Source organism: Scyliorhinus canicula, chromosome 11, assembly GCF_902713615.1.
Source record: "Scyliorhinus canicula chromosome 11, sScyCan1.1, whole genome shotgun sequence".
Lineage (NCBI taxonomy): Eukaryota > Metazoa > Chordata > Chondrichthyes > Carcharhiniformes > Scyliorhinidae > Scyliorhinus > Scyliorhinus canicula.
In genome coordinates, this window is record NC_052156.1 from 50550542 (window position 1) to 50566319 (window position 15778).

Here is a 15778-nt window from a genome sequence, read left to right on the forward strand (position 1 = left end):
CAAGGCTGTCAGTTGGGATTGGTGGTGGTGGGGGGGGGGGGGGGGGGGGGATGAGGGATCACAAGTAAACTCAATTCTGTGTCTTCATTCATAGCCATATTTGCAGAATATGAAAAGAAGCAATATTGACTGATATTTTGTCCTCCATAGCTCAGAGTCACACCGGCAATTGCCACTGACATCAGCTTACTCAGCAAAAAGCACCAGTCTTTTGCACTCTCTTTAAGTGGGTCGGTGCAGACTCGATGGGCCGAATGGCATCCATCTGCATTGTATGTTCTATGTACTATGTACAACGGGCGCAATTCTCCGCACTCACGACGGTGCGGAGAATAGCGGGGGGTCGTAAAATTTTACGGCCACGCTAGTCCGACGCCCTCCCGCTATTCTCCCCCCCCCACGCCCGACTCCCGATACAAATCGCTGCCCGCCCGTTTTTTTTACGGCCAGCAGCGATTCTCAGCTGTCCGATGGGCCGAGTTCCCAGCCCTTTACGGCTGTTTTTACGAACGGCAAAACACACCTGGTCTGGCCGTTCGTAAAACGGCCGTTAAAGTGCCGATTTTTTAAAACCATGGCACCGATTGGCACGGCAGTACCACGGCCGTGCCAAGGGTTGCCATGGGCCCGCGATCGGTGCCCACCGATCGCGGGCAGCGGGTCCGATGCCCGCGCACTCTTTGTCCCTCCGCCGCCCCGCTGTATCACTTCGCGGGGCAGGCCTGAGGGGTCCATCCCGGCCCACGCATGCGCGGGGTTTCGCGCAAATGGCGCGATGACGTCATCCGCGCATGCGCGGGTTGGAGTCTTCCGATCCGTGCATGCGCGGCTGACGTCATATGACGCGTCAGCTGGCGCAAACTCTGGCAAGCGGGCTTAACGAAATTCGTTAAGCCCGCGATGCCGGAGTTTACGGCGGCGGCATGCTAGCCCCGACCGGGGACCAGAATCGGTTCCCGGTCGGGGAGGGGGGGGGGGCTGGCGTCAAACCCGCCCGGATTTGACGCCAGCCTTACGATTTCTCCCCCTCTGGGAGAATCGCGCCCAACATCTTCTGCTTCTAACCGCATCTACGAAAGCAGCTAATCCAAATTGGCCACAACATTTATCAATCTATACCTCAAGGACAAGCAAAGGAAACTGGACCGTATATTCAAATTAGCTTTTCTTTTGGACTCTAACTTCCTTTACTTGTACATGTGTGTGTGATGTTGTGTTTTTCTTATTTTTTTCTCAGGTTTAATGGTTAATAAATTTGCTCTTTATTTAATTCAAAAAAACTCTGATTGGCTCCTTATTCCTCACTGCATAAACAGTTAAACAGTTAAATATGTTGTAAATTGTGCAAAGCCATATCCTTGAAAAAGAGAAACTTAAAATCTTTGTTGTAACCAATTGAGGAGGTTGATTAGAGGGGAGTCAGTTCACTCCTTCTCACCTGGTCACAACACGCTTTACCAAAAATGAACATAGGGCGGGATTCTCCCATACCCGGCGGGGCGGGGGATCCCGGCGGAACGGAGTGGCATGAACCACTCCGGCATCGGCCCGCCCCAAAGGTGTGGAATCCTCCGCATCTTCAGGGGCTAGGCCGCCACCGGAGTGGTTTGTGCCCCACCGGCTGGATTGGAAGGGATTTGGCGCCACGCCAGCCGGGGCCGAAGGGACTCCGCCGGCCGGCACAAGCCCATGCATGCGCGGGAGCGTCAGCGGCTGCTGATGTCATCCCCGCGCACGTGCAGAGGGGGGTTCACCTACGCGTCGGCCATCGCAGAGGCTGACACGACCGACGCGTAGGAAAAGAGTCCACCCATGACACAGGCCCGCCCGCGGATCGGTGGGCTCCGATCGGGGGCCAGACCACCGTGTGGGCACCCCCCGGGGCCAGATCACCCCGCGGCCCCGCCCCCCCCACCCCAGGACCCCGGAGCCCGCCCGCGCCGCCAGGTCCTGCCGGTAAGAATCATAGAATCATAGAATTTACAGTGCAGAAGGAGGCCATTCGGCCCATCGAGTCTGCACAGGCTCTTGGAAAAAGGACCCTATCCCCATAACCCAGTAACCCCACTCAACCACATTAAGCGCAATTTTGGACACTAAAGGCAATTTATCATGGCCAATCCACCTAACTTGCATATCTTTGGACTGTGGGGGAAAACGGAGCACCTGGAGGAAACCCACGCACACACGGGGAGAACGTGCAGACTCTGCACAGACAGTGACCCAGCCAGGAATCGAAACTGGGACCCTGGAGCTGTGAAGCTATTGTGCTAACCGCTATGCTACCGTGCTGCCCTTTGGGCCTAAGCGGCAAGCGTTCGTCCAAGGCCGTACATAGCCCCGTTTTGTACAACAGGGTGCTCTGCTCTCCCCATTGTTGCGAGTGATCGGTATGCCATTTTTAAATGTTGTCCCAAATCCGAGGCCCACAAAAAAAATCCCACGACCTCCCCCCAGCCTGAGTGCAATATAGGAGGGTCCCCGGCACCCCCCAACACCAGGGCAGCAACCTCATCCCAATCACATGCATGCAAAAAATGGCAGCTTGGCACTAAGGGACCTCTTCTAATCTACGCCGGCGGGACTGGCAAAGAACCAGCGGGATCGCTGGGGGGTGCCACTGCAAGCGGCCGCTGACCGGCACGGCGCGATTTCCGCCCCCGCCAAATCTCCGGTGCCGGAGAATTCGGCGGACGGCGGGGGCGGGATTCACGCCGCCCCCCGGCGATTCTCCGACTCGGCGGGGGTCGGAGAATCCCGCCCATAGTATCAGTGTTATAATCCAGAAAGCCAGCTGGTGAAAGGTAAAATTGTAGCTAATATTTAAACATTTTTACAACATTTATTTGCAGAGCTATATATTACAAACATGCACCTTCTCATAAAAGTTTCTCCTGTTTATATGAACACAGGTGAACTGTTAACGGCAGTATACAATTAATAGGCTCTCTTCTCTCTATATACAATCAAAATCCTCCAAAATCCCCAATTAAACTATTTTACTGAATGCCATATCACTAACCCCACATCATCAAAATCTTGGGGAGCTCACCATTGACCAGAAACTGAACTGGACCAGCCACACAAATACTGTGGTTACAATCGCTGAGGCTGGGAATTCTGCAGCAACTAACCCACCTCCTGATTTCTCAAAGCGTGTCCATCATCTGCAAGGCACCAGTCACACAATAACACTGGATTACTTATCACTTGCCTGGATAAATACAAGTTCCAACAATACTCAAAACGATTAACATCATCTGGTCCAAAGCAGCTCGCTTGATTGGTACTCACACATCACCAAAACATCCACCCTCTACAGCACAGGCACATAATGGCAGCAGGGTGCACCACCTACTAAAATGCAGTGCTGCACCTCGCCAAGGCTCCTTCAATGGCACTTTTGGAAATTTAGCATGTTTTATAAAAAGTATGACCGAATCATATTCCAACATCACCTATTCCTATTATTCTCCTTCATTTCTATCCCCACATTCAACTTGAAACTATTCTTCTCTAGCTCCTGTTCAAAGTGCCATATTTTTTTGTAAAACAAAGGCTTCAGTTTAAACTAGCATTGTTACCCTCCACCCAAAACTCCATTCAATTCATGTGGTTAACTTACACTCCTCAGTTCCCTTATATGTTAGAAGATGGGCGGCACGGTAGCACAGTGGTTAGAACTGTAGCTTCACAGCTCCAGGGTCCCATGTTCGATTCCCGGCGTGGGTCACTGTCTGTGCGGAGTCTGCACATTCTCCCCGTGTCTGCGTGGGTTTCCTCCGGGTGCTCCAGTTTCCTCCCACAGTCCAAAGATGTCAGGTTAGGTGGATTGGCAATGCTAAGTTGCCCTTAGTGTCCAAAAAGTTTAGGTAGGGTTATTGGGTTACAGGGTTAGGGTGGAGGTATGGGCTTAAGTAGGATGCTCTTTTCAAGGACCGGTGCAGACTTGATGGGCTGAATGGCCTCCTTCTGCACAGTAAATTCCAAGATATCCCTATTTTATGCATGGGATTCTCACCTGAGTCCTGCAGAATACGTCAACCTGCATAAAAAGCAATAGCTTTAAAATCGCGGGTTGGCATGAATGGAATGGGAAATAGGAATCTTTCATTTTAACTGCTCATCCACAAAGCTCTTGCCCAACGGGAAGAATTAAAATTCCCACCACTTATGCAAAGTTTTAATGGATTCTGGTAATTATTTTCCTTTTAGAGCTACAGTTATTATTCCATGAACAGGATAGCTTCTGCGGACAGTGGAGTTTAAATCTCTACAATCAATGCGATTAAGCCTTAATCAGTGCACCAGCCAGCCAGCCATACTCCCTCAATAGTTACTTGGGTTATGGTTCCATTTAGGTAATGAACCTCAGATCACATCTGAGCAGTGGTAACTCTCTGGAGCCATCATCCAACAAGTTCTGGCATAATGGACCAGCTCCAAGCTAGGCTAAGGCAATATTGGGCCGGACATCCGGTGGCGTGGGCGAGCAGGGCGGCCGCAGTAAGAAGAGATCCCGCCAGTGGCCATGATTTGCGTTTTTTTTTAGGATTTCCCCAAGTCATCATTCACCCCCCCCCGACTATCTTCGGCCTTTGGGGCCGTCATGGGCAGCTAGCGGGGCAGGTTTAAAAACTGGTGAATAACCCCGCACGGCTGTCAGGCGGCGGGGGCTGAGGCGCTGGACCCAGCGCGACATGGAGGTCGGAGCAGCAGGGGCGGAGCTACAAGGAGGCCGAGGCGACAGGCCCGAGGCCAGGGCACGATGTAGGTAGGGTGTCCCACATCGGATGGCTCCCACCTAGGATGAAGAAAGAAGGCTGAAGTCCAGTCCCAGGGGAGCTTGGGGGGGAATGCAGAGGAAAAAGAAAGAAGGTCTAAAGAAGTTGGGTGAAAGTTTTTCTTTCTCCCCTTTTTTCAAAAAAAGAATAATTCAGATTGATGAAGGACAGGAGGGTGAAAGGGGAGAGAAGAGAAAAGAAAGAAAAAACAATAAGCCGCTAAAGGATGCGAAGAGCAGCGTCGAAGAAAGAAGGAAACGCGAGTTCGCCGCTGAATGACAGGACGAGCAAAAGTGCTGACAGGATGGCGGAAGCCGAACCGCAAGGCGGGGCCGCACTACTTACGGTGGAGAAGGTGACCGAGGTGATGGCGGTGGAGCTAGAAAAACAGTTTGCGAGGCACATGGAGGCCTTGAGGAAGGAGACGGCGGTCGCATTGAAGTCATTGGTGGAGGAGGCAATTTCCCCAGTGAGGGTGGCGGTGGCAAAGGCGTCGACTGAGGTGAGAGAGCAGGGTGAAACGATGAAGGAAGTGGAGGAGACCATGTCACGACACAGCGACCAGGTCACCTCGATGGGGGACGAGCTGCGGAAGGTGGTGGAGGTCAACAGAGGACTCCGAGCAAAGCTTGAAGACTTGGAGAACTGCTGAAGGCGACACAATTTGAGAATTGAGGGCTTGCCCGAAGGGACAGAGGACCCAAGGACCCAAGACCAACACAGTACTTCGCTCAGAAGTTGGCGGAACTGATGGGGGAGCGTGAGAACCCCTCCCGGTACGAACTAGGCCGAGCTCATTGGTCATTAAGGCCGAAGCCCAAAGTGAATGAGCCGTCAAGAGCAGTAATTATCTGCTTCCATAAGTTCTGCATGAAGGAGAAAATATTAAGCTGGGCGAAGCAGAAGCGTGAGGTGCTGTGGGATGATACTGCGGTTCGGATCTACCAGGACTTGACAGTGGAGTTGGCCAAAAGACGAGCGGCGTTTGGGTGAGTGAAGGCGGCACTGTACAAGAAGGGGGTGTGATTTGGTATGGTGTACCCGGCGAAGTTGAGGGTAACGTATAACGCCAAAGACTTATTTTGAGACAGCGGAGGCGGCTGAGGCGTTCGTGAGGGCAGAAGGCTTGGAACAGACGTGAGGAGTGGAACTGCAAGAGGGACTGTGGACTGTGTTTGAGCAGCTGGAAAATGTATAAATGCTACAACTTTCTTTTTACTGATGTGTATTGTAATTTACTTTGCGTTGTTACAGTCTTCAAGTTATTGGGTTGATTGGCGTTCTGTGTTGTGATGGTTAAATGTTATGTTAGTGAATTGTATGGGTTGAATTGTTGGTTTTGTTTTTTTTTTATTTCTCTGTGACTGGGTGAAAGGGGACGATATATCTTGGCGGGGGGAGCCACCCGCGCTAGCTAACTAAAGTCAGCTAGTGAACGGAGGTGAGGTGAGAGGAGGGCTGCGGACGCTGAAGCCTGGATAGCAGGCTTCAATGGGCCTACGAGGCGAGCGAGAGGGGGGGGAAGGGATGGATGTTGGGAGATGTTGTTTCAGGGGGAAATGTAGGGGGGGGGTTCTTGGGAGGGGGGGAAGGGGTTCGATGTTAACAATGGACAGATGCGGGTCAGGCTTATGGGCAGGGCCCGGTGTTATGATGATGGTGCATAAGAAAGGTGGGGAGGGTGAGAGACCCCCAGTAAGGATAGTCACGTGGAACGCAAGAGGGCTAGGAGGTCCGGTCAAGAGGTCAAGGGTGCTTACACATCTTAAAAGTTTGAAAGCCGATGTGGCAATGCTGCAGGAGACTCACTTGAGGGTGAAGGACCAGGTGAGACTTAAAAAGGGCTGGGTTAGCCAAGTGTTTCACTCTGGATTTGATGGAAGGGCTCGAGGGGTAGCGGTAATGGTGAGCAAAAGGGTACGCTTCCAGATGGAGAAGGTGGTGGCAGATCAGGGAGGTAGATATGTGATTGTGACAGGGGCGCTAGAGGGGAGATTAGTGGCGCTGTTAAGTGTATACGGTCCCAATTGGGACGATGTGGGATTCGCGAAGAAGGTGTTTGGGGCCATTCCCGACATGAGCTGATTGTGGGGGGGGGACTGGAACTTGGTGCAAGAGCCAAGGTTGGACAGATCACGGCTGTGCTCGCTGGTCCCATCAGGGGCGGCGAAGGAGCTGGCTGGGCTAATGGCAGAAATGGGAGGGATGGACCCTTGGAGGTTCCTGCACCCAAGGGAACAGGAGTACTCGTTTTTCTCAGCAGTCCATAAGGTATACTCGCGGATCGACTTTTTTGTGGTGGGAAAGGCTTTGCTGGCTGGAGTCAAGGGGTCGGAATACTCTGCAATTGCAGTGCCAGATTACGCTCCGCATTGGGTGGATATGGTACTGGAGAAGTGGGTAGCGCAGAGGCCGGGATGAAAACTGGATGTGGGGCTTTTGGGGAACCAAGTGGTCTGTGAGAAAATTGATAAGGTAATTAAGGAATATGTAGGTTTCAAATGTACGGGTGAGGTGTCAAAGGCAGTTGTCTGGGAGGCTCTAAAGGCGGTGGTGAGGGGTGAGGTAATTTTGTTAAAGCCAGGGTGGACAAAGAGGAGAGGTTGGAGTGGGAGAGAGTAATGGATGAGATGTTGGAGGTAGATAGGAGTTAAGCACAAGATGGGGACCCAGCAAAGCTGGAAAAGAGGAAGGAACTACAGGCGAGCTTCGACCAACTGTCCACCAGGAAGGTGGTCCGCCAACTGAGACGAGCAAGGGGTGCAGTTTATGAATATGGAGATAAGGCAGGGCGTATGTTAGCAGGTCAGCTCCAGAGGGAGGCAGCGGCAAGGGAAATTCTTCAGGTGAGGGATAGGGCAGAGAAGTTGGTGGATGAACAAGGTTTTTGAGGAGTTTTATGAGAGGTTGTACAGATCAGAACAACCCGGGGGAGACCGTGCGATGCAGGAATTTCTGGATGGGTTGGAGTACCTGAGGCTATGGGAGGGGGACAGGGCTACATTAGAAGGAGCAATAGTGGAGCAGGAGATAAAGGATGCGATTGGGAGGATGCAGTTGGGGAAGGTGGCAGGGCCGGATGGGTTTCCGGTGGAATATTAGAAAAATTCAAGGATAAGTCGCACCGCTGTTGGTGGGGATGTTTGAAGAGGCGATAGGGAAGAGGGTGCTGCCACAAACCTTGGGGCAGACACCGATTTCACTGTTGCTAAAAAAAGATAAGGATCTGATGGAGTGTGGGTCGTATAGGCCCATATCACTTCTGAATGTGGACGCAAAAGTATTGGCGAAGGTACTGGCGGGTAGGCTGGAGGAGTGCCTCCCGAAGGTGATAGGTGAGGATCAGACGGGGTTCGTGAAAGGGAGGCAGCTGTTTTCGAACATTAGGAGGGTTTTGAACGTCGTTATGGCACCGGTGAAAGGGAAGGAAACAGAGGTGGTTGTGGCATTGGACGCTGAGAAGGCGTTTGACCGGGTAGAATGGGGGTATCTGATGGCAGTTCTGGAGCAGTTTGGGATTGGCCCAAGATTTGTGAACTGGGTAAAGCTATTATATAAGGAGCCAAAGGCGAGTGTCCGCACAAACAATATCAGCTTGAGATACTATTCTCTCCACCGTGGGACGAGGCAGGGATGTCCTATGTCCTCCCTGCTGTTTGCACTTGCGATTGAGCCATTGGCCATCGCATTAAGAAGTTTGGTAGCATGGAAAGGAATAGTGCGGGGGGGTGGGGGGGAGGGGGGGTGGATAGAGCATAGGGTGTCCTTATATGCCGACGACTTGCTGCTGTATGTGTCGGAACTGAGTGCGTCGAAAGGAGGAATATTGGAGCTACTGCGAGTATTTGGGTCTTTCTCGGGGTACAAGCTGAACCTGGACAAGAGTGAGTATTTTGTGGTGTCTCGGCCAGGGGTGGGGCGGCTGCTATTCTGTAGGGCAGAGACTTACTTTAGGTATCTGGGGGTGCAGGTAGCCCGGGAGCGGGGGAGGCTTCGCAGGTACAACATCATTAGCTTGGTTGGGAGAGTGAAAGCCGATCTGGCAAGGTGGGATGGTCTCCCACTGTCACTGGCGGGTTGGGTACAGGCGGTTAAAATGAATGTGTTGCCGCGATTTCTGTTTATTTTTCGATGCCCACCTATTTTCCTGCCAAAGGCTTTTTTCAGGGAGATTGAGGGAAGGATTACCTCGTTCATATGGGGAGGAAAGGTGGCCAGAGTGAAGAAGGTGCTGCTACAGAGGGGAAGGCAGACAGGGGGCTTGGGTCTCCCAAACCTGATGTACTACAACTGGGCGGCGAATGTGGAGAAGGTGCGGAGCTGGATCAGAGGGGTTGATTCCCAGTGGGTCAGAATGGAGGAGATTTTGTGCAGGGGGTCGGGACTGAAAGCACTAGCAACAGCGCCATTCCCGATAGCTCTGGGGAAATACTCAAGGAGTCCGGTAATAGTAGCTTCATTGAAAATCTGGAGGCAGTTTCGCCAACACTTCGGGTTGGGGGCAGGGTCAAGGGAAATGACGATTTTGGGGAACCACAGATTTGAGCCAGGGAAGTGGGATGGAAGTTTTCGGAAATGGGAAGAGAATGGGATTAAGACGCTAAAAGATTTGTTTCTTAGGGGTCGGTTTGCAGGATTGAGGGAGCTGAAAGCGAAGTATGGGCTGGAGCAGGGAGAAATGTTTAGATACATGCAGGTTTGGGATTTTGTCAGGAAGGAGATATCGAGCTTCCCGGAGGGACCAGCCTCCACATTGCTGGAGGAGGTGCTGATGCCGAGGGGACTGGAGAAGGGGGTAGTGTCAGCGGTGTACGGAGCTATTTTGGAAGAGGATAAGGCACCACTGGAAGGGATCAAAGCAAAATGGGAGGAAGATATGGAGGAGGGGTTCTGGTGTGAGGTGCTCTGGAGAGTAAATGCCTCCCCCACATGTGCGAGGTTGGGGCTAATACAGCTGAAGGTACAGCTGATACAGAGCGCACCTCACGAGGGCGAGGATGGGCCGATTCTTTGAAGGAGTAGAAGAAGTGCGTGAGCGTTACCCGGGGGGGGGGGGGGGGGGGGGGGGGAAGGGGGGGCGTGAATCACATTCATATGTTTTGGTCCTGTCCAAAGCTAGAGGAGTATTGGAAGGAGGTTTTTAGGGTAATTTCCAAGGTGGTGCACGTGAAACTGGACCCGGGTCCCCGGGAGGCCATATTCGGGGTGTCGGACCAGCCAGGGATGGAAACGGGTGCGGAGGCAGATGTTGTAGCCTTCACCTCGTTGATCGCCCGAAGGCAGATCCTGCTGGGATGGAGAGCAGCCTCTCCACCCTGTGCCCTGGCGTGGCAGGGGGGACCTGTTGGAATACTTGACCCTTGAGAAGGTTAAGTTTGAACTGAGGGGAAACTCGGAGGGGTTCTACAAGTCATGGGCATTATTTATTATGCACTTTCAAGAACTGGATAACATCGAACATTAGTTGGGGGGGGGTGGGTGGGAGGGTTAGGGGGAGGGGGGCTGTGTATATTAAGGATGACTATGGGTAATCCCTGATTCCTTTTTGTCTTTTGTTTATGTAAACATGCGGGCTGATGTTTGGGGGTTGGTGGGAGGATGGGATTGTTGTTATTGTTATGGGGATTGACATATCTGTTGCTCATTATTGTTTATTGTTGGTGGGTATAAATTCGGGAGAAAATTTGAAAAAGGAGAATAAAAATATTTATTTTAAAAAAAGGCAATGTTGGGTGTTAAGTTAAAAATGCCACATGAGAGAAAGAGACAGAGAACAGGGTAATCAGAGCAGTTAGAACTGTCAACGGTGAATAAATGTATTCCTGGAGATTTTATCACATGATTTCCCTCTACGCTCCAGCCATGCATTAGCTAGCATATTCATCCTTATGAAGTCCTGCCATCCTGTGCAAATGGAAAGCAAAAAGACTCATCACCCAACTGGATGGTGCCTGACTGTCAGCCCAACAAACTTTCTCCCCATCATTTTCAATATGTTTACATCTTGTAAAGAGATGGAAAAAAAAATCTTCAGGGTTGCACACACAGAGCAGTGCCTGGAGATTAATCTTCAATTCCTGGAGACTCCAGGCCAATCCTGGCGGTTTTTGCAGCTCTAAGAGCAGGAGGAAGCAGGTAGGCAAGGAAAGGCCAGGGGAATGTGGAGCAGGCAGCTGGGCAGAGATATTAATTGCCTCAGGAATTGCATGGTCAGGTGAGAAGAGACAAATGTGTTGTGTCTCAGTTTTTCTACCCTGCAGAAATGCTCATGTCAGAGACTCAACCGGGAATTCAGTTTCAGCCTCAGCTCAATTCATGTTCCTACTGCAAAGTTAGACTCAAACTTGCTTCTACTCCAGGTATCAATAATGCTACAGTTTTGAGAAATGTCCTTGGTGGGGGCAGCCTTAGATTGCTGCAGTACATTTTACGCTATCTGCATACATTCCAAAGCCATAATCCATTATATTTCCTAGTTACATTACAACATCAAACAAATTATTTGAAAATATTGTTCCTGGCTCTCCTCCTCCTAGCATGACAAGGATAGAACAACTGAGTTCCCTGGGCCTCTCTTGGCCCTGATTTTCCAGCCTCTGGCTTTGCCTGTTCAGACCATTGGTAAAAATAACAATTTGGTCCTGATTATGCTATTGGAGCCCATACCACATTTAAGGAAGGAACTGGCTAAGGAACTGAGGGGCAATCCTGCTTACTCAGAAGAACAGGTTAAAATTGAAAATAGTGAGAAGGGAACAGGATGTTGGCCTTTAAGTTTCCGGATTAATTTTAACTTCCAGCCCAGTATCTGTTGGGCACGCAGGATTACCATTTCCCATAAGGTAAAACAAAGTGTAACTGAATATATTCTTTTTCAATTGTCCATTTAGATCCTTGTTTGCTTTCTATGTTTAGTTTGAGAGAGCAAAGAAAATTTATCAATGTGGTTAAATAAAACGCAACAGTAAGGAAGATTTTACTCACTTATTATTTGCAAAGTGTTGATGTCCAGTCTCACTTTGCTGAAGGTAGAAAACCCTGCTGCAAGATAATCTCTTCTGCATTGACAGTCATCTCTTCTACTTCCATTATATGGACATTCAGCAGGATTATGCAGCCTAAATCAAATAAAATGTTGAATGCATATTTCAAAGACGTTCCAAAATTATTATTTGTAGAGTGAACACAATGTTAACACAATCATATTTTGCCTTTCTATACCTGTAACCATAAACCTCTGAGAAATTTTCTGCATCACCACTTGCCAGTGTAATATACTCTCTTGGGCTATCTGACAGCATACCAGCACAATATATCTGCAATGAGAAATATGCATTGATGCAAGAATGGAATAAATTCAATTGACATGACAAATCTGCTTTTCTTGTTTAAAATAATTAAACAATGTACCTTCACTTGCTTCCCTTGAATGTTAAGAACATGATCACCATCTTCCATGAACCCTTTCAATCTCTGCACATCTCTACAGCTTTCTGGAAATTCACCTACATGAAAATATGTTGTTCATTAGAATTTAGTAAATGTACTTTTCAACAATCCGAAACAGACTCAGTTAACAGAAAACAGATGCCGATATTTTATAGTGATGCGAAAATGGACTGAATAATCAAAATGCTTACATTTTCCGCTCTGGCACACTCTCCTTTCTTCTGGCTTAGTGTCCAAACTACACACGTTGCTTAACTGCCCATCATTTGTTAAACAGTGTACTGAGCGTTGCATGACTCCTATTCCACAAGTCACTGAACACTTCCAAGAAAATTAAAAGAAAGGAAATTAAATAGCACTAAATGTAAATCACTATCAATCGTATTGTCAAACCAGTACTTTCATGTTGCAGAACATGCACGGACATATCGATCTGATGATTATCTGTAGATCTATAGTTATTACTTTGAATTTAAAATAACATCTAACACTGTCACCATAAATTATATTTTAAGTCAAATAACATTTGATCATTGTCATATCAAGATATGGGAAAGGAAATAATTTGACTAGAAATGTAACTGCAAAGTAGCTGAACTTCACAAAAATTCTTTGACAAAAGTCATGTTGATAATGAAAGCAATTTTAGAGTACCCAACTCTTTCTTTTCCAATTAAGGGGCAATTCAGTATGGCCAATCCACCTACACTGCACGTCTTTTTGGGTTGTGGGGGTGAGACCCACGCAGACACTGGAAGAATGCTCCACACGGCCAGTGACCCGGGGCCATGATTGAACCCGGATCCTCGGCGCCACGAGGCAGCAGCACTAACCACTGCGCCACCTTGCTGCCCTGGATAATGAAAGCAATCGAGAGAGATTTTCAATATAAAACATTGGTTAAGCCACAGCGAGGGTATTGTGTGCAGTTTTGGAATCAACGTTATAGGAGGGATATGATAGCATTATCAGGGTGTTGCCTGGGCTGGAGAGTTTTAGTTATGAAGAGAGATTGGATAGACTTGGGTTGTTTCACCTGGAGACTGATGATTGAGATGTATACAATTATGTGGGGCAGAGATAGAGTAGACAGGAAGAAACTTTTCCCCTTGTGGAGGGATCAATGACCAAGGGGCATATGTTTAAGGTAAGGGGTTGGAAGCTCAGAGGGGATGTGAGGGAAAACTTTTTCACCCAGAGGGCGGTGGGAGTTTGGAACTCACTGCATGAAAGCATCATGGAAGCAGAGACCCTGAAAAAATTTAAGAAGCATTTAGATGTGCACTTGCGATCCCAGTACATAAACGGCTATGGGCCCAGTGCTGGAAAATGGGTTCAGAATACTTAGGTGGTTGTTTTTAGCTGGTGCAGACGCGGTGGGCCGAAGGGCCTTTTCTGTGCTTTGGGACTCTGGGACTAAATTTGATTGAGAAAATGTATTGGAGACATGGAAATGTTACTCTAAATGGAAACTCTTCATCCATAGATTATGATTGTTCTTCCATGTTAGTATCCAACAACATTTATGGTGAGAGAAATTCTCTTATTGGGCAGCAGAAAAATGTAACTAGGTTATATAGTACCAGTAGAATTTACTGCCTTGCTAGATACATTCTGAGTAAACCCCGCATGCCCTCATTATGATTCAAAGAACTTATGTAAAATTCTGACACAAAGCATGAAGACAACAAAGTTATAAGACTGCTAAACATGCATCAAATTAAATACAATGCAATTTCTCAGGTTTACAGCGTGTGTCCTGAAAAGTTTTGAAATGAACTTACACTTCCCCAATTTCCAACCCTCCATGAGGCAGTAACATGACATTCGCCAAGAGAGCAGGCACGGATGTTTGGCGGTTGCGTCCCAGGGCAGTTAGTTGTTATCTGATGATAGTAGCCGTATTCATAGAGGTCCTTACCATTATAAACCTCACTGCAGGAAACAAGTCTTTGTTGGTATCCATTTCCACAAGTAACTGAGCACTGGAAATAAAACCAAATTGTTAATCTGACTTTCTTTTCGTACATAATGGTCTCAAAAATGATAGAAATGACTGGTTAATTCTGTTACAATCTCATACCACAAAACGTTTTTATGGCACTGTAAGTCTGGTTTGGAAATAATAGTTAAAGAATATAGCATAGTGTCAGAACAGCTTGGTTTTTCAATGCATTACTTTATCATGTGGCAGGATATGATTTTATGTTTGCTAATTTGTTCATGTTAAGTCCCTAATCGGGATCTTATTGTTGTTGTGATTCTCTCCAATACTCCAATATATAGCAAAACTTATCAGAAGGCTGATTCACTCACAAGAATTTTACGGAAAGAGATTTAATTAAAATAAGCACTGTGTGCAAACCATGTTGTGGAGTGGAAACATGCAAGTCCATAACTCATGTCTGTTATATTTGAAATGTACTTAGAGAATGCTGAGGGCGAGATATGGGGTATAATGGAACTGGGACCAAGGCGTAGGAACAGAAAGAGGCCCATTCAGCCCCTCTCGAGTCTGTTGCACAGGAAAAGGTAGAGGCCATTCAGACATTTTTGAGTCTGTCACACAGGAACAGGGTGAAAACATGCTTCCAGACTTGACTCCTGGCTTTCTCCCCTCGAGTAGATCACCGCTCAGTCTTATGGACCCATTTAACTACCAGGCTAGTGTGGGCTAACCTAAGCCTAACCCCACCGTGGCCCCTTACGTATTCTGGTGTGCAACGGCAAAGAGGGGAGAAGTCAGGGTGCAGGGCAGGGTAGTGCGATGGTGTGGATTGTTAATGCATGTTTTAAACAAAAGACAACACAAGCAAACTGACGGTCCTGAGGCACACTGTGCATTTAATCGAATTTAGATGTTCTGTAATATTCCTGACAGGGGGGGTCACAAGTGAAAAACAGAAGAGAAGTAAATTGATAAGAATTTTAAAAAAACAAAAAAATATATATTTGAAATGTACTTTTATATTACTGTTTACTGAGCTCCAATGTGAGAATGTTGTGAATTGCTGATATATTTAAATCTTTGCTATAATGGACAATTAAACATCAAAGCAATGTGAGAAAATGTATTTAAATAAACTATGCAAGGACTTCCAGTGGCAGCATGTAGGTGGAAGTCGCACGTTGGGTGGCTTCTGCTCGAAACTCTGATTTTTCGAGTTTAATGCCCGGTTCCGGCAGCAGTTCTTGGATAAGCTGGTGCAGGAAGACATAAGGAAGGAGTGGAATATCGAAGCACAGAAGAAAGCTGCTGGGAAGAAGGGGACGATTGAAAGTTTGCCCTTGAGTGAACAGGTCAGCCCGGCAGCAGGAAAGATGGCTAAGGTTGGGTCGCTGGGTGGGGCTGCGCCCTTCACAGGACAGACTTTGACCGAAGTGATGGCTGGAGAGTTTGGGCGGCAGTTCGCCAAGCACATGGACGTGCTGCGTAAGAAGATGCTGGCAGCGATGAAGGAGCTGGTGGAGGAGGCGATGGCCCAGGTGAAGGTAACGGTGTTGAAGACATCAGCCGAGGTATGCGAGCAAGGAGAGACGTTGAA

General features: G+C 48.4%; 1 protein-coding gene across 3 annotated transcripts in view; it reads right to left on the reverse strand.

Annotated features, from left to right (window-relative positions):
- The window catches only part of adamts9 (ADAM metallopeptidase with thrombospondin type 1 motif, 9), a 404749-nt gene that overhangs the window by 52268 nt on the left and 336703 nt on the right, over positions 1-15778 (reverse strand). For all 3 annotated transcript variants that reach the window (XM_038810570.1, XM_038810569.1, XM_038810571.1), the window contains 5 exons: positions 14018-14218; positions 12425-12554; positions 12195-12289; positions 12006-12100; positions 11769-11902 (listed from right to left, as the gene is read on the reverse strand). In XM_038810570.1, the coding sequence (XP_038666498.1) occupies positions 11769-11902; positions 12006-12100; positions 12195-12289; positions 12425-12554; positions 14018-14218 (655 nt within the window). The remainder of the gene's footprint in view (positions 1-11768; positions 11903-12005; positions 12101-12194; positions 12290-12424; positions 12555-14017; positions 14219-15778) is intronic.